Source organism: Calidris pugnax, unplaced genomic scaffold, assembly GCF_001431845.1.
Source record: "Calidris pugnax isolate Ruff unplaced genomic scaffold, ASM143184v1 scaffold144, whole genome shotgun sequence".
NCBI lineage: Eukaryota > Metazoa > Chordata > Aves > Charadriiformes > Scolopacidae > Calidris > Calidris pugnax.
The window spans coordinates 3,940,565-3,965,480 of record NW_015090911.1 but is presented as its reverse complement, the minus strand read 5'-3'; the positions used below and the strand labels follow the sequence as shown (position 1 = coordinate 3,965,480).

At 38.7% G+C, this 24,916-nt stretch overlaps 1 protein-coding gene across 1 annotated transcript in view; it reads left to right on the top strand.

The window, feature by feature from the left end:
• The window catches only part of RIT2 (Ras-like without CAAX 2), a 188,152-nt gene that overhangs the window by 78,462 nt on the left and 84,774 nt on the right, over positions 1–24,916 (top strand). The window contains exon 4 of the mRNA XM_014949364.1: positions 16,838–17,029. Within this exon, the coding sequence (XP_014804850.1) occupies positions 16,838–17,029 (192 nt within the window). The remainder of the gene's footprint in view (positions 1–16,837; positions 17,030–24,916) is intronic.

The window sequence follows — 24,916 nt, the reverse complement described above, 5'->3', positions numbered from 1 at the left end:
GTTGACTGACACAGGAGCTTTTATTCTTGCCACAGCTTTCCTCCTGATGACACATTACCCAACCTCCCAGTTTAGAATTCACTCTGAACGTTAAAAGAGCATCAGACAGCATACCCGTCACTGAAAAACAATCTGAGATGACCCTATGTAGAAAAGGTAATCTTGTTTTTAGGCACAAAGCAGGCAAATATGCAGAAAAATAGATTTCTGTACCTGTCAGTGAGACAGCACATTGCAAGATTATTGCACCAATTTTTGCTTGTTAAAACATGAACTTTTTATGATAAACTTAGTTCACCAGTATATTTCCCAGGTGCGAGTCAGAGACTTGAAAAATTGGCCTTAAAATGTGATGGCATGCCATTTCAGGGAGATTTTCCTTTGTCTGGAGCTGTGTGCACATGAATTCATTTCCAGGCAGACACTGTTCAACCTGACAACAGCAGTGTGCTCTGTAGTGAAATCCATCTCTCAAATTGCTAGCAAATCACAGAACATGTTTATCCTGCCAACCTCCCGGACTATGATTTTTGCCCCCTGCTTCAAGCTTTGAAGAGGAACCATATTAATCCCAAGAGCCATTCAGATAAACACACTTTCTCAGACTAAACACTCTAGTCCGATGACTCACTCAGGTTGTTATCTGAGATCCTTCTGCTTATTATCTAAACATGTTGCTCTAATCTTGAATCAATGGAAGTCAAATTTCAGACTAGACTACTGCAGCTTATCTCAAGAAAATGCAAAATGCCTTTCTGGCAGTAATTATATTTTAATGGGCCTTTACAGCATGTTCTTTTACTGGGAAAATAATTTTAGTGCACTTTCTGTTCGCTACTGTAGTGAGTAAATGAAAACCATTTTGTTTTTAAGGTATAGTGGTATTGAACTAAGTAGCAACCATTAACACAGTATATTAGGTGAAGAACATTAATTTTATTTTCTTTATGTGTTACCATACAAAAGTGAATGCTAGTAGTTCCATATTGCAGGTGGAGAAATACTTTCCAGTGTTGTCTATTCTGTCTCACTAAATTATTCTTTTTTGGTCTTAAAATGCTTTCTCCTTTGCTGTTCTTTGTCTTTCTTTAAGGAATAACTTAAAAAAAAGGTAAACATATAGTGATACTGCTGAATGATTTATGACTGTTTAAAATAAAATAAAAACATTTAAAAGAAAAAGATATTGCAATTTCTGATTAAATTAGAAAAATTATTTTTTCTTCTTTCCAGATCTTTCCTTACATTATTTCCTTGGGTTTTTTTTTTTTTGGTAGATTGTTTTGGGTTTTTTGGTTTTTGGGGTTTTTTTGTTTGTTTGTTTGTTTTTGGTTTTGTCTGTTCTGGGGTACATTGTATGGAGAACACCGATATAAACACATCCCACATAATTAAAATTCATCCAGGTCCTCCACAAGATGTGATTATGTAAATATGCTTTTTCTTCTAACAATACAAACTGTACTGTATGCTTTTTCTTTCCACTATTGAATGGCACTGAAGTTACTTCCAGAGACATTGAACATGCTCTATATGTGTCCTGATTTCTTTATATATAGTTGTCTGTCCTAGATAACCTGACTAGGAATTCCATTTTACAGAGGTTTGTCTGTTACCAAGTAGGTCTACACAGAGCAGGGAGTGCAGTGAATAGAAATCTGTTTTCTACCTGTACCAATTTGCACAAAATTCACATCATAAAGGTATTTCCGGGACTAAAGACTTGGCTTCCATGCTGAGAAAACTAGCATGTGTAACAGTACTGCGTGGTGCCATTTGACCTGACAATAACAAATGACAAAGAGAAGGGTCTTTTGCAGAGTGGGCCGTAAACGCTTCTCAAGAAAAGCAGGTTTCCCCACAAAAACATAGTTTAACGCAATTTATTCGTCTTTTATAGAACCATAGAATCATAGAATGGTTAGAGTTGGAAGGAACCTTAAAGATCATCTAGTTCCAACCCCCCTGCCATGGGCAGGGAGACCTCCCACTAGATGTTGTTCTGTAGCTGCTGGATATTCACCGATACATTGAAAGGTGGTGTCTCCAGGCAAAAACAATAGAAGAGTGCAAAAGTTACATTGTTTTATATGAATCATTCGAATTGTAAAACTGCATGACACATCTGGCAAGAAGAGGCTTTCTGAAGATATTTTCATTTCACAGTTGCAGGAGCGGGCTGGAAAAGCCTCAAAAACAAAAGACATCTTTCACAGCTGAAGTTCCAAGAGTTTTTCCCAGGAACCTGGAATTATCATCTGCCCCTTACCAATAAAAAAATAAAAAAATTAAAAAAAAAAAAAAAAGGAGAGAGAGAGATAATAGAAAATGTAACCCTCAGTAAATTCTGAACTACCATGCTTTTCACTTCTCCTTTATAATTTGAGGGACGTTATTGCATCTATCCAGATTTTTTAAAGAAGTGATGAAGACCAAAATTCAAGAAAAGAATTAGTGAAAATACGGAACATTTTCTGTTGTTTTTTTTTTAATCTGGATATCTTTCAGATACATATTTTTCTTACTTCGACAGAAGAAATCTTTCATAGCTTGCATAGATTTTTGTGCCTGCTTTTATTTTGTGCCTAATGGCTGAGGAGAATAAATTGTTGCCCCAGGAGTTCCATATCATTATCAAAGCAGCAGGATGATGTGCAACAAACCATGCCAGGGAGCAAACTTTTATTTTAAAAATTTAAAAGCCAAATGCTTAGTAGTACTGTGTTGGTTGTACCTGTTTAAGAAACCAGATCTTCTCCTACTTACTCTGAAATACCACCTGACTAACACCTTCAAGCAAGCTGAAGAAATCAGATCCCATTAACTTTCAGAATTGCAGATAAGTTGAGTCCTTGTGTTGGGCAGTTTTGTTATATCTAATAATCTACTCAGCATCTTTCAGGTTCTATTGATCTAACTTAGATAACCCATGACCTACAGTTTTTAAGCTCTATCTTTGTATCACAGCTTTTTCCTAAATAAATGAAAACTATTCCCCAGTTTTATAGGCAGACACAGAGGCTATAGATCTGCAAATGGGTATCATTTACCCCACCAGAAGTGAATTAGTTTCAGTTAAACTACTTTAAAGTTTAGATATTGTAGTAATGGGTCTAGATGGAATCTTCAGTGTATGTTGAATGTACAAAGTGATGATCAACTCCATGAAAAAGACATTTGTTTGAATTTTTAGAGAGGAATTGGCCCCACTGAACATGTCTTAGTGTGGGATAGCTGCATTTAATGTGAAAGTACCTTAGAGACGTTTTGTGAATTGCTCACAGTGGTGACACACGTTGCTGTTGCTTCAGCTAAGGCTGTGTTCCTTCTGGAAGTATCCAGAAGGTCACTGAGAGCAATGTTGCAGGACTGCACATATACACACGCCAATCCAGTTGACATGTTAACTGCGTAGTTAATGCTACCTAGTCCTCCCACCTGCACCAGAAATATCTGTGCAAATGCAAAGAAAAAAAGAACGGTGGGATCTCTTTCATGCTGGAAGACACAGAAAAGTAACAACTTACTCCTTTTGTGCCACAAAGTCGTACCAAATTTTAATCTTGTAAGCAATACGAAACCATATCTATTTTGTATTCGTATTGGTGATGATTTATGTAGTCCCCACAGAGCACATCCGTCAGATAAGCAATGACCTAAATTTCAGTGGCAGAAATGAGAGCACAATTGATTAAATGCTACAAAAGTCTAAAATAGCTACTCTGCAGGTTTTTGGCTTCCTCCCATCCCCCTTTTCAGATTCTTAGCTCAAGTTATAGCTCTGGTGATGACTAGGGCACAAGGGAGGAGAGAGAAATACCTATGCTGTGGAATTTTTAAGGTAAGCACACTTGTTATGCAAGCCAGAATATCATTTGCAGTAATTTATCAGAGCAATGAGGTGTCTGACTCCATGGCCTCCTGTTTCCCTTCTGCAAGGCTGCACAAGCCTCACTGGGGAAGACAGCAAGTCTGCAATCCTCAAGAAAGCTGACAAGAGCTTTTTGAATCCCTGGCGAGCCCCTGCTTGCAGCTGCAGTCATTACCTCTTCACTAGTGGGTTGTTTTTTTTTTCCCTTCTGCTGTTTACTAAAATGTAATTACCAAGCTATTAATTTTTTCTCTTTACCATTTATGATGCATTTGTGATAAAAGGTGAAAATTGGCTTTATTATTTCTTGCATATCAATGAAGAGGGGGGGAAAGTATTATATGGTGCATGGTAAACCAAATGTAGCTGGGGCTTTTAGAGGCAGTTAACAATGGAGATTGCTTCAGTGCTTGCATTTAGGAGAAAATTGCTAAGGTGTTTATCCCTAAGAGAGAAACCATTAGCATTAATATGAAAGAAAAAGACAGTTCTCTGAGTTAGAGAGTGTAGCACCGAGGCATTTTTACTGGCATTGTGGAGAATTGATATGGTGATTTCATCCATATTTTGGGGTGAATGAAAAGTAGATATCATCTCCCAGGTGATGGACTGCATATTTTCATTACTGCACGTGGCAAATCATTTTTGGAAGAGCAGGATTAATAAAGTTAACAAAAGCACAGTACCAGCAAACTGGCAAATATATTATCACCTGAAGGCAGGAGGGCAATTAAGTGGGAACACTGGGAACATCAGTGCAGAGAAGATACTTCTGGAGTGCCAGTGCAGGTTATTTATTAGTACCTTAGTGAGAAAGAAGGGTCACTGAGTTATTTTTTAAAATCCTGGGTTGTTTTATTGGATGCTTTCATTTTTCTTGTTTTCCTTATTTATTTTTCTTATTTTTTTCTACCAGGCTGATATGGTTCAATCTTACTTTCTAAGCCAGCCATGAGGAGAACAATATGTGACTACAGAATAGCAAGGGCATACAAAATGTTCTGTAATTAGTGAATGGGACAATTCAGTAGTGATCAGGGTGTTCAGGGTGTGAAGGAACATCTACTCCTGCCTTTCACGAGACTTAATCTTGCATGGTCTGTGACAGAGCAATACCAGATGTGATGGGAAGAAATATCATAGCTGAAAAGAGAAGGGAAACTTGAGTCTTTAAACCCACATGTGACATAAATTCATGAGTGAAGAAAACAGGTTGTGTCTAACAATTATTTAAAGATTTAGTTGCCATCACAGAAACGTGGTGGGATGACTCGCATAACTGGAGTGCTGCAATTGATGGCTACCAACTTTTCAGAAGGGACAGGCAAGGAAAGAGAGGAGGTGGGGTGGCCCTTTACGTTAAGAACAGTCTTCTATGCCTAGAACTTAGCAATATGCATGATGACAGTGTCGAGTGCCTGTGGATAAGGATCAAGGGGAAGACCAGTAAGGCAGACATTGTGGTGGGAGTTTGTTATAGACCCCCAAACCAGGATATAAAGACTGATGAAGTATTCTATAGGCAGGTGACAGAAGCCTCACGATCACTCTCCCTTGTACTCATGGGGGACTTCAATTTCCCTGATATCTGCTGGCAATATAACACAGCAGAGAGGCAACAGTCCTGGAGATTCTTGGAATGCGTGGAAGACAACTTCCTAACGCAGCTGGTGAGGGAACCGACCAGGGAAAGTGCCCTACTGGACCTGCTGATAGTTAACTCGGAAGGTCTTGTGGGGGATGTAAACGTTGGAGGTCGTCTTGGACAAAGTGATCATGAAATGATAAAATTTTCAATTCTCACTGAAGCAAGGCGGGGGGCCAGCAGGACTGCCACCCTGGACTTCCGAAGGGCAGACTTTGGCCTCTTCAGGAGCATGATTGGGGGTGTCCCTTGGGAGATGGTCCTCGAGGGCAAGGGTGCCCAGGAAAGCTGGTCATTCTTCAAGGAGGCACTCTTAAAGGCGCAAGATAAAGCTATTCCCAAGTCCCTAAAATCAAGCAGGAAGGGAAGAAGACCAGCCTGGCTAAATAGAGAGCTTCGGCTGGAACTCAGGAACAAAAAGAAGGCTTATAATCTTTGGAAAAAGGGCCTGGCAGATAAGGAGAAATACCATGAAGCGGTGAGGATATGCAGGGGGAAAATTAGAAGGGCCAAGGCTCAAGTGGAGCTCAGCTTGGCCACCAATATTAACAATAACAAAAAGGGGTTTTTTCAGTATGTTAACAGCAAGAGAAAGGTGAGGGATAATGTGGGCCCACTGATGGATGAGGTGGGCACCCTAGTAGTGGAAGACACGGAGAAAGCAGAGTTGCTGAATGCCTTCTTTTCTTCAGTCTTCACTGTTAGGACTGCCCCTCATGAATCTGTGGCCTTAGAGGCAAGGGGGATGGTATGGAGAGAGGAAATTTTTCCTCTAGTAGAGGAGGGCCAGGTTCGGGACCACTTGGCCAAACTGGACATTCATAAGTCCATGGGGCCTGATGGGTTGCACCCACGAGTGCTGAGGGAGCTGGCAGACGTTATCGCTGGACCACTCTCGATCATCTTTGAGAAGTCGTGGAGAACAGGAGAGGTGCCTGAGGACTGGAGGAAGGCCAACATCACTCCAGTCTTCAAAAAGGGCAAGAAGGAGGACCCTGGGAACTACAGACCAGTTAGTCTCACCTCTGTCCCTGGGAAGGTGATGGAGAGACTCATACTAGATGTCATCTCCAAACAAGTTGAAGAGTGGGGGGTTATTGGAAGTGGGCAACACGGGTTTACCAAGGGTAAATCATGTATGACCAATCTGATAGCCTTCTATGATGCCATAACCGGTTGGTTGGATGAGGGGAGGGCAGCAGATGTCATCTACCTTGACTTCAGCAAGGCTTTTGACACTGTCTCCCATAACATCCTCATTGGGAAACTGAGGCAGTATGGGCTGGATGAGGGGACAGTGAGGTGGATTGAGAACTGGCTGTGTGACAGGACCCAAAGGGTAATTATTAATGGAGCAGGTTCAAGTTGGAAGCCTGTAACCAGTGGAGTCCCCCAGGGGTCAATACTTGGACCCGTGCTGTTTAATATATTCATCAGTGACCTGGACGAGGGGACAGAGTGTATCCTCAGCAAGTTTGCTGATGATACCAAACTGGGAGGAGTGGCTGACACCCCGGAGGGCTGTGCTGCCATCCAGCGAGACTTGGACAGGCTGGAGGGCTGGGCAAAGAAGAACCTCATGAGGTTCAACAGGGAAAAGTGTAGGGTCCTGCACCTGGGGAAGAAGAATGTCAGGCACCAATACAGGTTAGGGGTGGACCCGCTAGAGGCAACTACTGAAGAGAAAGATCTAGGGGTCCTGGTGGACAGTAAAATGGCAATGAGTAAACAGTGTGCTCTTGCGGCCAGGAAGGCCAATGGTATCTTGGGTTGTATAGGGAAGAGTGTAGCCAGCAGGTCAAGGGAAGTCATTCTCCCCCTCTACTCTGCACTGGTGAGGCCACAACTGGAGTACTGTGTCCAGTTCTGGGCTCCCCAGTTCAAGAGGGACAGGGAACTACTAGAAAGAGTCCAGCGTAGGGCTACAAAGATGATTCAAGGATTGGAGCATCTCCCTTATGAGGAGAGACTGAGAGAGCTGGGACTCTTTAGTCTGGAGAAGAGAAGGCTGAGGGGAGACCTTATCAACGCCTACAAGTATCTCAAGGGAGGGTTGAAGGAGGAGGGAGCCAGACTCTTTTCAGTGGTTCCCACCGAGAGGACGAGGGGCAACGGGCACAAGTTGGAACATAAGAGGTTCCACTCAAATATGAGGAGAAACTTCTTCACGGTGAGGGTGACGGAACCCTGGAACAGGCTGCCCAGGGAGGTTGTGGAGTCCCCTTCTTTGGAGATTTTCAAAACCCGCCTGGATGTAGTCCTGAGTAACATGCTCTAGCTCTAGGCAATCCTGCTTCAGCAGGGGAGTTGGACTAGATGATCTCTATGGTCCCTTCCAACTCTAGAAATTCAGTGAAATTCAGTGAAATTCAGTGAAGTCAGTAATAAAATTAACTTCACAAACGGGTGATTTTCAGAAAGGGTGAAAATTTAGACATACCAGTTCAAAGTCTCAGACACATCTAAGTGAAGATGAGACTAATGTCCTCATGAATTAACCTGATATAGCAACTCAGCTTAAGAAATGGAAGTCTTTATTTTTAATTAATTAGTTCTTTATATTCAGGACTTTAACAGTACATAAAGTCCTTCCAGTAGTCGGAGATTAAAAATGCATCAGCCAGTGTGAAGAAATCTGTCTCCATGCAAATACATTAGTCTTCAAAAAGAATCCCAAACTGAGGCCTAGTACAATGCCAGTTCCTGTCTGGGACTGAAGACTTATTTCTAGCGGGAGCAGGCTGGTGCTAAAGGACATAAGTGTGGGGGAAAGGTAGGGAAGATAAACTATTTTAGAAACTTTTCAGCCAAAATTTTGTGAAAATTAGTGATGTAAGACTATGCTTACATTTCTTGTTCAGTGTGAATCTAATCATGTTTCTTAAATTGCCAACCATCCATTCAATTGGCTCACTCAGCTTGGACAATTTTCTTACCCATAGGCAAGGTCTTGAGGTTCTTCCTGTCCTTCAGTCTGCTTAGGTGAACTTATCTCCTCAACTTTGAAAGTGTACACCACTCCCCAGAAAACCCTGGAAATTAGCAGCTAAGAAGTAATGCTGCTACTTGTCACAAAATTGAAAATCATAACTGTGTTTCCACCAAAGATCACCTATTATGAATACTATCCTTCTTCCTGCTTGTTTCCCTTTTTCAGGTAATTAAATTAGCTTAGATCAGGGGAAGGAGTGGCTAGGTAAATAGGCACTGATTTCAGCAGGCTTGGTATTGTTGCTGCTTGTTGTCTTCTAAATTATGGAATAATTTCAGTATCTGTCTCAGCTTTTTACTTGTACATGACTTAAGAAAAAAGCTACTGATTTTGTACAATGTGGAGTTCATAATATTGCCTTGGAAGGCTGTCAGATTAAATCCAGAGAAACATTAGTCTACTAGGAACATGGACTGCATCTTTTATATTATCTTTATAATGCTCCCATCATCAGTGATGCACTTTTTGTCCCCAGTACAGATTCACAGAAGGAAAGGGATATTGCTGTTTTATAACAGAAACAAGGATTCCTTCCTGTAATTATAAGGCGTGAGACACTGACTGATCATTAATCAAGGGACTGATTGTAATAATAATCCACTTCCACTGCAGGCTTATGGGCTAACTCTCATTTATACTAATCCCATTTTGAACTGTTCCTGGATCATTACTAGAGCAGGCAAAAAGGGTCGTGAGAGCGGGGTTTGATGCACGATGAGAACTGAGTAGAGACTTGACACAGAGAAGAATCAAACCCTGTCCTCCAGTATTTAAGCCAGAGACCCTGCATTTTCTTTGGTCTGTGTCAGAGCTCTTATTCAGCTCCCTTCCTTCCTCCCAGTGATGTGGCAGATGGTTTAGACTGGCACAGGTGGCTGAGTACCACCTGCTGCAAATTTTTCTGTATCTCTTTCTGTGTAACACCTTTTGTTGCTGTTTGCAAAGGATGACTGGAAATAGGAGGGAAGCAAGAAAAGAATGTGAAGTGATGGTGATATTGTTTGGTACTTTCTTGTTTTCTGCTGTGCTGCTGAGAAACTATAGCTGATGCATGCTGGAATCCTGTGAGCAAAGGCAGCATACTTGGAACTTTGACTTTTGTGATGGAAGAAGTGTATCTGTTTATTACCTCGCAGTGTAACTTAACCCATGCTGAGAGAGAGCATTTCCCACTGCTGAGTGCTATGAAGGGAAAAATCCTCTGTTGGCTTTAGGCACTAGATGTTACAATTTCTTAACCTTCTGAACTCCACTGGAAGTAAAACAGACTTGTAGACACTAAATGAAAAGTTTAAATGAAAGGGAGGACAAGCCTTATGATCCAAATGCATGAAGGATATGACTGGGCAGGGGCTGCGGCTGATATTATGGACCTCACAGGCTGAGACTGGCATTTAGTCTGTTGAGGTACTGAGAGTGTTATGAAGGAAAGGTATCCCTGGTATCTTAAATCCATCTCTAAGAATGGCTTGAATTATTCTCTGGAGTCAATCATCTTTCTCTCCTTACTGCAGAGAGAGACTTGAAGACTAATGTAGAATAGGTGACTACCTCTTCAGTGGCAGAAACCAGATGAAAGAAATCCCATCCTTGGCATCTAGATTAGTAGTGGTATTGTGGTGGTTATAAGATATAATATCCACCCAACTTCCCATCTGGATGTTTTCTTATTTGAAATGTAACTGCTGGAGGCTTCTTGCTGCTTGCTTTTATAAACAAGCTTTTAAAAGTTACTTGCTTTTACTGTCATCCCATCCCACCCCACCCCCCCCAAAAAAAAAATCATTTATCATTTGCTGATAAATAATAGTCTTCGACCATATTGGCAAAAACTTTTCTGAGATAAAAGAAATTCTCAAGTTTTTTTGTAAACAAAAATTCTGATTTTTTTTTTTTAATGAAGTGAACAATAAATTTTCACATATTTCTTTCACGTTGCATGGTATTTACTTTTGAATTTCTCATTCACTCTTTGAAAGATATTTTTTTTACCCCAAGTTTCCTGTGTCCTTTTTGTTAATTTTAACCTTGTTTGTTCATTGTCACAGATGAACAATATCCTGCCTGTTTCCAAGAACATATCCCTCCTCTCCCAGTGTTCAGTATAAACGTAAAAAAACCCCTTCATAATAAGAATGACCCCTGTGGTAATCAGGGAGACAGCTTTGATTAAGAACATCTGTTAGCAGATTCTCGGTTCTAAAGTCAAGCAGAATATAAGACAAGAAGATATAGAAAGTGGCATTTCTCAAACTGTGAGGCTGGTCTCCCTAGGGAGACTCTGACCTCTTCCAGAGATACAAGCCAAGATCTTAAAAAAAGAACAGACATCAAAAAGTGTGGAGCATGTGTATAGTTTGAAAAACACAACACCTTTGTTTCTGAGGTGCTGCATTTTTAAATTTCTAAGCATTATACTTCTGAAGGGTGTGAAGAAGAGCTGCACATCTAAGCATTGCACCATGTTTACTCCTCAAACACATCACACCACACAATGAAAAAGAAGGGACAGATACAATGACCCCCTGCTCATTGCCTGTGTCTTTTTTTTTTTTTTTAGTTCCCTTCCTCCCCTTTTTCTCTAATCCTTTTTGAGCTGACAGGCTATCTATTAACAGTGTGTAACACTGGGATCTAGAAATCTAGAAGAACAGGCTTCAGTTTTGAGTTCGGCTCCTGTAACATGGTGATGTGGAAGAGGTTCCTTCTTAACAATTTCTATCCTGCATTGTGAATAGAAGCTTTTCTAGTCAACCACTCTTCCTCTAGCACTGTTGAGGAGGAAGTACTTAGGAAACAGTAAAGAACCAGGCTCGGCTTAGGTGAACTTTGTGATACACCTTCCTAGATTCTTTCAGTCAGCAAGGTATGGTTTACCCAAGCTAAACATTAGACCCATTCTGTTATATCTGATAACAACCTATAAAATAATCCTTCATAAGGATCTCAGTGTCTTAGTGTAATCTGTCTGACTTTGCTGCTCAATGCCATCATTTCCTCTTCTGGAAACATCTTATTTGGAAAAGATTCCAATATCTAATGAAAAAAAGAAAACACACAATTTCTATTTATATTTCTGTCAAAATAATATGAATTATAAAACTAACTAAAAATATTGTTCTTTGTGAAAATCTTTTTCTTACTCGCTATGAAAAGTGGGATAAAAGAGGACAGATCAAGATGACAGAGAGAAAACAGAGATTGTTTTGCTAAGTTGGTTTCCTAAAAGCCAATAAAAAAAGCAGGTGTTGACAGAAGGATGAAAGGTAGAAATAGGGACAGTGTCCCAAGGATCAGTATGGAAGTATTTCTTGGGTATGAATGGTTTGGATTATGAACTTCAAAGTGCTGCTGGAGTTGAAACTTTCGAGAGATGTAAAAGACAATGAGATAGGTTTCTACAGGTATACTGGCAACTAAATGAAGACCAGGAAAAATGTGGGGCTGCTGCTGAAATTGGTGAGTGGCCTAATGAGGAGGAACATGGAAAGGATTAACGAAAGAATTAACACACTTAGGACTTTCTCTATCCTGCCTTTTACATGCAAGCTGTGCTCTTTTACCTCACAGGCCTTTATGACTCCCATGGAGGTCTGAGAGATACACTACCCTTAGTAGAGGGTAATCACCAACGGACAAGTAAATTAAGCTGAGTTTATGCAGTTTTATATAACAGGATAGATGCATCTGAGCTTGTTGAGGGAGCTGCTTTATGTCATTGTGGGGCTATTCTGTTATCTTTGAAAAATCACACAAGATGTCTGATAAGTGATAAAAGGCAACTGTGAAGTCTATTCAGGAGCAACATAATCATCAAGAGGTTTTCTTGTTACTTTTCTTCAATGACAGGAAGGCATATATAATCATATAAGGATTAATAACAGGGTTTTCCTGCATTCAAATACAATGGAAAAAGAAAAGAAAGTTATGTCACTTTCTTTCAACTTTTACAAAAGTTTTATTTTGTCTCTACCCAGACTTCATGCTTGTTCTTAAGTATAACATTTCTCCCAAGAAGAATGGTGATTTTGTTTCAAAAGATTTCTTACCACACTTTTCAGTTTAGTCTTAGTCATAATACACAAGAGAGTATTAGAGACTGATGTCAAGCTGCAAAGTGCCATAAGCATGACAAATCTTCACTTTAATTCTCAGAATTGATTTCCTTTTGAGGAGGTGTGATTTCCTCTCTCTTCCCCATGGCATTTACTGACTGGAGAATGTTTCATATGTTCCCCTTATTGAGTAACAAATGGCATCTAGTACTATTCCTGAACAATTTTTTTAAAAAAACAACACTTTTACAGCAGGAAACAATTAAAGAAGATATTAGTGTGCCAGCTGCACAGATACTGTGTCTTATTTTATAAGATAACAAGGCAAAATATAAAAATAAAACCACAAACCACTGAAAAATCTGTAAAAGCTTTGAGTTTCTCTCCATCTACCTGTGAACATCCACAAAACCCAAGTGAACTTGGATTTTTGCTCTACTTACTGTATAGATACATATAAAATCTGTGAAATCTGGAGCAGGACTTGAATTAAAACATGAACAGAGATTTAATTCCATCTTATTCGTCTTGTATATACTATATGCATACTTTATTGCAAGCCTTATAGTATGCTTATGGGAAACTGTATTTATTTATTTTTTTTTAATAGTTCATACTATTATGTTGGGGCCCTTGGTGAACAGAGGAAAAAAAACATCTTTTTTTGAAATCCAAGAAAAGGCTTATTTATATATGACCTTGAAGGCTCTGTACTTGACTCTGTAATGAGCAATCACGCCAAGGGGAAAAAGCTGAGAAGTGAAAGTCAACATCAAAAAATAAGAGTAGAAGTGACTAATGGAGTTAACAACAGAAAACCACTGAATGTCCCCAATCCAGTTTACATATATATGGGAGCACCTAGCCAAACCAGTTTCAGAGCACAGTAGGTGAGAAGCAGGGAGCTGTCATCTGACTTGGCTTCTTCTCTGAGTTGCCTTGTCAATGCAGAGATAACTCTGGAGATAACTCTGGAGATAACTCTGGAGGCAGCTTCGAAAATGGTTCAGCCCAGGATTGTGTCAAGGTGGCATCACAATAAGAACTGAAACTGAATGGAGCTTTATCATGTTCATTTGATAAACAAAATGCCCTGAATTCCATCCCACCACTATTCCCATGACTTTGAGTGCTATACATCATAAAATTGGCAACAGAAATTTAGAAGCCATCACACCACTAGCAGTAAATATCCCAGATAGTGTAATCCACTCAGGCATAATCCTGCAGCTCCACCAAATCAGTAAATATAAACTGTAAGGTTTGGGGAGAAAAATGGGTAATCTTCCAGCTATACAGCTGGCCTGTTGGAGATTCCTCCCCCTCCCTTGTCCAGGATGCTGTACAGGGCAACTTCCCAAGGATTGGGCGACCTTACCTGAGAGAGAGGGTAGATGATTAAGAAAGATACATATAGTATATGGCATGCTATTAAGTTCATGATTGGTGCACTCTTTTAAGGTATTAATATCTAGCGCACTTGTAGTTTGTGTTGTTACTTTCCAGGATCATCTGTAGGTTGTAATAGTGTATTCCACGAACTGCTTTTAAAATGCAATAGTGTAATCACTATTGTACATATAGAACCTGCAATAGTGGCATATTGGACCTGTGAGTGAAGTCCAAATAAATTGTTAATTTGAACCTCTCAGTGAAGTCACAACATAGAATAATTAATGCCTCTGAAAATGGATCACTGCAAACATGACACTAAAGCATTTTGGCTGTTTAGCCTAATACATCATCAGCATTAACATGTCATAATAAAAAAAAATTACAGAAGTAAATTAAATTCATTCATATCCTTAAACTCATAATTATGCCCAGAAATGAACCAGAATGCATAGCTAAATGGCTCCAAATCAAGAATGGCAGTGCCTAAAACTGAGCACTTTTTCTCTGTAGAATAATTCAGTGCTTAGAATTAGGAACCCAGAGTCTCTTGGCAGTCAAGGATATACATTAACCATTCCTGGGTGGTGATCCTGGGCATCCTCATGCCACGGAAAGTCACTTTGAGTAATTTAAACAGACATATGTGACCTAATTCCTTTTTAGTTTGCCATAACTGACTATAAATGAGTGTACAAAGTTCTGAGCACTTCCTAGAGGTGGACTGAGAAGAACTCATTCTTTGTAAAAGGCTGCAGAATAATCATACAGTATTACAGTAGTTGATCTATGAAATCTCTGGCTCAGGAAGATAGGTCATATAGACTGGGATTTAGGTTCCATACCAAAACATTTACTTTTAGGTGTCTACATGGGATCTAGCAGGTCCATTCAGTTTATAAATGTTCAACTTACTCTAACAGTGACAGTGGCCTGCAGCTACACTTAGAGAGCTAAATTTAGGACCCTTAATCCACAAGTTAACTCCTCATAAGATTACTATTATCTACTCAGCCTGAAAGAATCCTGGCCTTGTCTCCTACAAAGGAGACTACCCTACTAATTATCCTGCAGAACAGTTCTAGGTGATTGATGCAAAGAACATGTTGGGGCATTGGGGGCTGGGGAGAGAGACCATTGTTCTGGCAACTTGGGATCTGAGGGTGAATAAGGGAGAGGGAGTATGTCTCTGTATTTAGTCATTAACACTCCCTGTCCATAAATTGAAGACATTGCTATGGTCTGCATATTCATTTGCTATTCATTATTTATTAATCCAGTGGCTATCTAATGGAGATGGAAGGCAAAGACCTGGGAACAGAGACACATTGTCTTACCCTAAGCAGCAGAATGTAGAATCTTTTTTGCTTGATGCCTTCTCTGTTTCTCCTCACTGCTGTCCTACTTCTTACACGTCCAGTTTCAAGACAATGAGACAAAATATGGCCTGAGCCAATCTATGTCGTAGCTCAGTAGTTAATAAACTCTCCTGGGATGCCAGTGGTGACAGTTTAGAGATTTTGAAATTCTGAATAAGTCTGAAAGAAGAATCCTACCCTTAAATTGCCCATTAGTTTGCTATTTTGGAGCTTAGTCTACGAACTTTCTCTTGTAGCAGGTGGAACATTTTGAATGATATATAAGAAAACCCTTGGGTAAAAGATACATCATGAATAAATGATAATGGTCAACACAAAAGTCTATTCTCAGGAAGTATTATCAATCAACATGAGTGACTACTGAGAGAGATTTAAGGCTGAGACTTTTAAAAGAGTGTAAGCAATCCATTTTCCTTTGATTTTCAGCAAGATCTGAGGATATATATGTAACTTAAACTGTTTTTAAAATCCTAACCTAAATTCTTAACAGACTAAAAAATACAGGACTTGATATTTCATCCTGCTGCTCATAGAAACGGTCCAATGTTGGTATGTGTATTCCTTGCTTATCAGACCTTTCTGCATCTTAATATCTCTGGAGAACTGATTCCGTCAGGAGAATTCTGATCCTGAATGACTGTTGCCATGGTATTGGATTATTCTGGGCTATGATCAAGAAGAGCAAACAAACTTGAAAAAGAAACTGGCTTTGAAACATATTTTCAAGCCACAGTGCCTAAGACTAGTTTTGGAAAACTAAATCTTGGTTTTTGTATGATGTGGCACTTGTTAAATACTTCTAAAAAATCATCCTGGTAACCAGAAGTGATGCTGTGACAATAAAGGCACACATAAATAGAGGAAAATTCAGGAGGAGAAAATTGGGCCAATTCTTACACTATTCAAAATTGTTCACATTAATTTAATGGTATTATTCCCCACTGAACTGAAACTCCCACCTTCTCTGAGAGCATTTGAAAAAGCAAAACTTTGCAAATTATATTCCTGTTTTACTAGGCACTATTCCAAAGCTGGTGGGAGTCAAGGAATGTCTTCTCTGAAATTACTGAGCTTTTGAATTGAGTACGTAATGAGTTTGTACCTGTCTCCCATCCCTAGATAACAATACAAGCTCTTCTTTTACACCTGTTAGTATTCATTCAATTGCATGTCATCTATGTGTACTGAAACTGCTGCAGAAGTTTCTAGAAATACATGAAACAGTGCCCTCTGTATGCAGAAGTTCATATTCTTAGAGGAGAGAGTTCCCTTAATGCCTCAAATGGAAAAAAAAGAAAAAAGGTCCTAAGAGAAATCCTGGTAGTGTATTATCCAGGATGATGACCCCAGAAGGATGCACAAGTTTCAACAAACAGCATTTAAATAGTAAAGCAAGCAACATGAAATTATGCAGAGACTGGGGGAAGTTTTCAGCACGTTCATTATTTATGGACAGAAAATTTTGTTTGCAAAATTGCTGAGCATGTTCTTCCTATTCCACAGGCAGAATTCACAGCCATGAGGGACCAATACATGCGAGGCGGAGAAGGCTTCGTTATCTGCTATTCCATCACAGATCGCCAATCCTTTCAAGAAGCTGCCGAGTTTAAGGAACTCATTTATCGTGTCCGACACACCTATGACATCCCCTTGGTTCTGGTGGGAAACAAAATAGATCTTGAAGAGTTCAGACAGGTGAGCAACTTCTCTGCTGTTTTTGGTTTGATTATGCTTGGCTACCTCAGAGTTTTCTATAGCATATGTTTTACAGCACTACTGAGAATTTTTAGCACAAGATGAGTTTTAATCAAAGAGCAACACACTACATTTGGTGATAAATGAAGGACTTAGCATTGCTTTCATTCATATGTTATGGATCTTAAAGTAGTCTTGACCAATCACATACAAAGGTTCTTTGTTTTTACTGGAAAAGAGATCCCACTATTTTTGTTGGAAGTTATATATATGTTCAACATAGAAATATGCTCAATATAGAAAAAGATTCAGTCAGGATCTTCGTGACAAATAACCTATTTTCTTTGGAAGCTACCAACCATTAAATACAGGGTGTTTTTTTTTCCTTTTCATAAATATACTAGATTTAACTAAAGGTTTCTCAAACTCAGACTGAAAAATATTCTAGTTAAAGTTGAGAAATACATATGAGATTATCTTGGTGTGCAAACCAGTGGCTGTGTTATTAGAGTGTTCAGATAAGATGGGGACTTGAATTCACTTGGATTTGTGTAAAAGATTTGAGCCACCACCAGCCACAGAACAGTAGAATTCTTTGATTATGAGGGCACTGACTGTGACTCTCAAAGTCTTTAGTAATCTTTGTTCACTTTTTGCCTTTCTCTTCCTCTCTGCTTCCTCCTTGCTGTTTGTATTGATGTGTGTGTGTCTACATGCAATGAAGCCAGTTAGAGAGAGAGCATCTTAGAAATGGCTTGGTTGTGACCTGGTACCAGATGGAAAATATCCTTAATCTTAAACAGAAACTTTGAAAAAGGGGAAAAAAAGATTTCCCTATATGGAAATTTTAAGGGGCTCTTTATACACATTATGATTGCTTTCAAACGACTGACTTCTGTGCAGACGTATGTAACTGTTAAATAAAATGGGTTTTTTCAGTTCATTAGCATCTCTGCTCACATGATCCTGTCTACTCTTTTCCACTTATCCTGTCACAATTCTCCCCCTTTCTTTGTCTTCTTTGTTCTACCTGAAGAAAATCCAAGGGAGTGTTAAGCCTGAAATTAGTCCTGAAGATCTGATGATGTACATTTAAGGCTTCACATCTGTTTCCGGATCATTGACTTTCTCCCTAAGTCAAACTGTGACAAAACCATAATGGTCTCAATCCAGCTGCCATCTGACATGTAGCTTGAGGTTTCAAACAACAGTGTCATGTTCAACATGAAGTATAATCTCTGCAGCTTCAGGGGTAGTTATATACCAGATGACTAGGGATGTGGATCCAGTAGGTCTACTAAGAAAGCAGGACATTGCACCTGATCCCAACAGAAGTGGGACATGAATGATTACCTACAGTTACCTATAGATTAGGTTTCCAGGAATATTCTATTCACCAAGTGATGTGAAGTGATATGAAGACTCTCTTCCAGCAATATTTGACATTATTTCTTTCTGATCTTGCGTTTTGTTGGGCTTTTATATTTTAATCACATCAATGCATATAAAAATATATGCCGGATTCAAATGTTTTACGCACTCCTTGATGATCTTGTCTGGTCTCCCCAAAAGGAAAATTAGTGTCCATGAATGTCTGTAACAGCACTCAAGATTAAAGGGTATGATGGGGCATTCTTGGAAATGATACTAGAAATTTTGTCCCTGAGATGCCACAGACACACAAAAAACTGTTATACAAGGTTGTCACTAAAAATCCTGCCTGAATGTGTATCAAGCCAATTCAAAATGATGCTCCTATTTCTTTTTTTTTTTTTTTTTTAATCTTTTATTGAGCTAGGATTTAGGTCTTCAGAATCTTTTTTTCCCCATAAGCCCTCTACAACTGTCAACAAGTACAGCAATGTCGGAAGGGTTTTCTCAAATATTCTGCAATTCAGACTTTAAGCCATGAGACAACCTTACATCAAAGAGTAGTAAGATAATACAATGCAGATCTGCTCTTTGAATAAAGTACTTGAACATGACTATGTGTACATAAGAGGGTACTATGAACCAACAGGAGTAAAGCTGTAGAACAAAACAGTTTATTTTGAAGTCCACATTTTTAACTCTGGATTAGCTCTACTCCAAGGCCATTGCCTCCATCATTAGCTAGTGCTGAGGTATATGAGTTGTGCTTCTGGAGCATATCTTCACTTCAGTTTCATCCATACTTCATGTCATGTTTTCTGAGACCTCTCCACAATTCAAAGCAAAGCATGGTTAAGGGGAGGTGACTAGGAGATACTTCTCTGCGTGCCTCTCTGACTGAAACTAAAGCATGAGTGTGTGGGAGGTCATCTCTGTGCCCAGCTATAAGCGCACGTTAATGAACTTCGGCAGGTCATTATTTCAGAACTGGGACGTAAAGTTGTGCTGTATGTTTAAAAAGTACTGAAATAAGTTATACCTACGCTTACTTGTTAGGTTAAGCAATATCTAAGTAACTTGATGAACTGTGGGAAGGTAGACTTAAAGGAATCTTTTCAAGGTTATGTGCTGTAGCTGTGGTTTCATTAAAACTGCTTGGATGGTCAAGAGTGGTGGCCAGCTACCTCTGGGGTGACAGGCAGCAATGAGCTGACAGCATCAACATATCAATGACCAAACAGTGAGGTACACAAACATACCAAATTCAAACTTAGAAATAGTAGGTGTCAGAATGCAATTAGCCAGACTGGAATTTGACCAGGACATGGGGGCTAATATTTTTGCTTTGTTTAACGACAATTTTTTCCTATGAAATTCATTAAAGCTACTGTAATTTTATTCATGGTATTTGGAAACGTGGTATTAAGTTCAACTTTCCCAGGCATCATTTCCATTTAATGGCAATTCCGCAGCAATCAGATAGGCTGTCGTAGTTTCGTCAGACAAAGCTCTTGTTTGAAATGCAATCCCCCACACAATAGAATTAGCAATGTATGTCATCTGCCTCAAATCTATCAATGGAGATGCAAGAATCAACAGAAAGCTAATCTGCAATTAAGATTTAGTGTTAAGAGAAACACTGCTGAAAAACAGAACCAACATGCTTATCATTTTTAAACAATCTTTTATTTTCTGATGGCTTCAGTGAAATTATTGGTGTCTTTAAGTATGCCTGTCATTTTTAACATCTTAAGAAATGGGTTTGTCTGTACTCCTTCTTAAAACAAGATTTAATTGCATTCATCAGCCTAAAGAATAAACACTTTCCATTTTCTCTGAAGCAATGTGGGGGAAAACTGAAAAAACTGTGGCGGAAAAAACTGACTTCATGAGTGTGTCCGCTTTGGTTGCAAGGCTCCCTCCATCCTCCATTCCCTTCCACCCATTTGTACTAAGGCTGTGTGTGGCCCTTTATGACCTTGCTCTATTTTGTGTTCAGAGACTCGTCAGGAATGTGAATGGTTATGAGTGGTTAAGGTGTTGATCTGTGTCCATTCCTTGATTTTTAGCCATTGCTCTAATATTTAAGTATTATGTGTATTTTATCCCATAGCTGTTCATTGTAAAAAATAGAGCAATAAGTGCTTGATTACGTATCATTTTAATTTCTACACTTTCTACCATTAAAGTCATTAGATTAATAACTATAGTCTGCATGTTCTTTTAATGTCATTAGAGTTTCAGAAACATTTAGAACCAGCTGATATAAACTGCAATAGATACTTTTACTTCAGGTAAGTTTTGTCACTTTACCCCAGATGAACATCTGGTTCTTACTGAAGTTTAAAATCTGTATAATAGATACATATCTAATTAAAACATATTCCTGTAAAAAATTCAATAAACAACTCACCCTACTTGAGCTCTTGCCATGCTAATACTATATTGCAGCTTTTAATTAAAATATTTTGTAATAAAAACAAGTGGCTCTCCTGAAAGGCTGTTCGAAAAAAAATTCCCTAAGACTTTGCCTACTGATCATTGCAATATATGACATTAAGCATTTCAGTGGGGAGCTAATTACATAAGCTCTTTTGAACAATGTGTTGTAGCTCTCAGTTGGAAGGAACAGATACTTTCTAACAGCTTTTTCAAACTTCTAATGTGGACGCAAGAGCCCCTCTGGAAATTCTACCTATGTAGAAATTGCATAGCCTTCATGGAGTGGTTTTTCTTATTCGCTTTTTTTTGACCGCAGAGGAATAAACTGTGGGCTCAGTCGAGTCCATGGATGTTGATGTCCATTGAGTCCAAGGTTATGAGGGCAGCTCATGCTTCATTCTGCTCTTGGCCTCTCTGGGAAGCCTGTCATTGAAGTTAGTTTTGCCAGTACGGTCTTGGCCCTGAAAAGAATTAGACAGTTGTTTACCCTTCCACACATGAGTTGCCTTATTGGCTTCAAGCACAAGTCTGAATAGGAGCAGTGCTTTTGAAAGCATTTTATTCCTTCTCTCTCCCCCTACAGACTCCCTCTTCAGCAGAAAATATGAAATCACTCTAAAAACTGTTTTTAATATGAAGAATATCTTATTTGGAGTGCAAATTAATTACAGGGGCTTCATTATGTTTTCTTTCTAAGGTTTTATTATACCCTAAGATAATTCTCAAACCAGGATTAGAGTGGTTTAGTACATTCTCATGATCTGAACCAGTTTCCCACAGAACAGTCTCACTTCAATGAGGTTTTACTTTGGAATTTTTTCAAGATATGCTGACTGGTTATCAGATACTGTGAACATCAACTCTTAGACTTCTCGTTTTGACAGTTGCTCTATTTTCATGCTGTCTTCTAAAACCTCGAAATAGCTGTTGAATCTGAGACAACTAATATTCTTTTTCTTTTTCTTTGTCCTTTTCCTTTTTTCCTTTTCCTTTTTTCCTTTTCCTTTTCCTTTTTTCTTAACTTGTTTTGTTTTGGTTTCTTTTGTATGAATAACAGTTCAGTATATTTCAAATGTTGTCAGTCTATACCTTCTGCTGCCTGGCTGAGACACTGAAAACACAGAATATGACATTATATTTTGTTTTATTTTCATTTTACAGTGCATGACTAGGAAGCACTGCTTACTAGATGCTCTTTTACTCATATTAGTCATGAAACATGAAATTAGAATTCTGAACTTCTAAGCTTAGCATCAGGTTGATTTTTTTTTTTTTCTTTTAGGATTAAAACTTCTCTCAAATTTGTAAATATCCTTTCCCACCAGCAGTTCTGTTTTTTCTTGATGATTGTTTCCCATTTTTCAGGCCAGTGCCCTATACAAATAATGAAGGATTTAATTTTTTTTTTCCAAATTTTCTAACTGCAAGAGAGAAATGCATTTTTGCAATTTACTGAAAAATAATAATATATATTTGCATTAACATTAAACTAAATTAGTTGGCCAGATGCTCTATGAAATCCATGCAGAAAAATTGGAATTTTCACATGTTGTAGAAGTGTATCATAAAATTAGATGAATCTGCCCATAAAGATGTCTGTCTTTCTGTTAATTGTAGAGGGACAATTAGCTTCCTAGCCTATATAGAGCAGTACTTGAGTGAGATGAAGACTAACAAAATTATTTGTGGCATCCTTGCAGGTGAGACTGTAAGCTTACTGATTCATTCTTTTGTTATTGTTGTTGTTAGCTACAAACTAGACTTCTGAAACATACTCAGTTTTCCTTTGGTTTTTAATGAATAAAATCTAATAAATAGTCATTCTTAGGGGGTGCTCCCTTCTAAGGATCAGTGTGAGCTGTGACCTTACAGCATCTCAGATGTATTCAGGCAGGTTCACCCTAAATAACAACTACAAAAAAAAGGGTAGTATCCTTAATGGAAACAAACCAGAGGAGAATATGGCACTGAAGAGCAAATTTTTCAAAACTACCTATTTGAATGTTGCAATGAATTTTCAGGTAAATTCATTCATGCATCTTGATGTCGCCTAGGCTGCTCATTTTCCATAGACATGCGTGCAGTTCCATTTGCCAGCATGAATGCCTGCTGAAAATGAATTACATTGGTAAGGAGCAGCCTTTGTCACTTACATTTGCTTTCCTACATATTGCCGTTCCCACATGACATCACATCATATTCTTCCTTTGCTCTTCAAGTTCTGATTAACGTAAGCCATTCTTGCTGTTTTGATGGAGCTGTGACAGTGGCTTGAATATTTGGAACTAAAATCACTGAAGTTGTCAAGATGTTTTATTATCTTGGAAAACTGTCAAATATTTGATAATAACTTTTTTACATTACCAAAATACGTATCTGGATTCTGCCATGTTTCTCTACACCTTTAATTTCTATTTATTTTTAATTGATTTTGATTTTTCAATATTTCTTTCACGTCATTCACTGTCCTAAGAAGTCGTCTTTTTATCGCCTAAATAAGATCTTTCAGTGTTAGCTCCCTACTCCTCACCTCACCCTGTTCCTCCCCCCAAAAAATTGTATAGCTTTCTGTGCCAATGCAATCATAGAAGTCAATTTAGCAGTTGTAGTCTTTTGGAATTAAGTTCCATTATTATTAACTGAACTTTCCCTAGCAAATGTTCATTTATACACAGTTTACCTCTTTGTCATTACAATGTTTATATATTTCCACAAAAAAAAACCCAACCACATCTTCATATTACCCAGGCTGTAGTAAATGCAATCATACACACAAACAACTCTAATGAAACTGTTAGCTCATTTCTTGGTTGTTAACCTTGAGTGAACCATCCAGTAAAGCCTGTAATACCTTCAACACAGAGCAGAAGACATTTGAGGGGGGCGAAGATGTAGATAACAAGCTGGTCTATAAGAGGACAAATGACAGAGAAACAAAAGCTGAACTGCAGATAAAAAAAATTTATAGCAGAACCTGGATATGTAGAGATAAAAATAGAAGCAACTAATTGCTTGTACCCAAGGCAGGCAACCACAGGACATGTAGCAAGGAGTATACACTAGGGATGGTGCTGCAAGGTCACATCATAGCTCGGGATATTAAACAGCAACATACTTTATTTGAAATTATTGTTCAAAACATACTTTTGAAAGTCTCCCAGTACTTGTTACTTGTTATGGTTTGAGGAACCCACAACAATTTATTGTTATTTAGACAATTATTGTCTCAAGTGATGACCCCTTCCAACCAAGCAAGGGGAATCAGGAAAAAAAAAAGGGGTTGAAATATAAAGTGATTTAATAGAATAAGACATTTAACATTAATAATACTGAAGAACCAATATTGATCCTGATGTCACTATAATACCAATGCCACTCAGCCCATTGTCTCAACAGGAAGCTGTGCACTCCCAGCAGTGGACATTAAATGTCAGATACTGTGAGTGCTGCTGCTTCAGGGGGAAGCATCCTCCATCAAGGAATAGAGAACTTCACAGTAATATTTCTAATTTATATTGAAAGTGATGTTTGTGGTATGAAATAATCCTATTGGCTGCTTGGATTAAGTGCCCGGGTCTCACTCCTCCTTAACCCTACATCTGGCAAGGCTCAAAAAACACTGAGACTTTGAAACCTGAATACCATAGCTGGCTATAAAATAAACATTTTCACAAATTCTGACACTAGAGTCTTCTAAAAGTGCAGTTTTCCCAAGCAAGAGACCTTACCAAAAAGTATAATTACTGAAAGAGAAATTAATCCGGTGTCGCTCAAACCAGGACATTATCTCTACCTTCCCCCTCCACCTGAGAAATTTTTCCTCCCCCCATACCAAATCCTAATTTGGTGTGGCCATGTTTGGCTCCAGTGGGACAACACCATGGAGGAGAGGTGTGTGGAGCTCGAGAGATCTCGAGAGATACTCTCTCACCTCTTGTCTTCTCGATCAAGATTGCTCCTTGGGGTGAACTTGAACTATGAGGTTTATATGTTTAGTCAGTAGATTTGAGTCATTAGTTGTTGTGAAGACTTTAATGCACTTTTCATTTGGCAGCCATGCCAGCAGGATCTTTC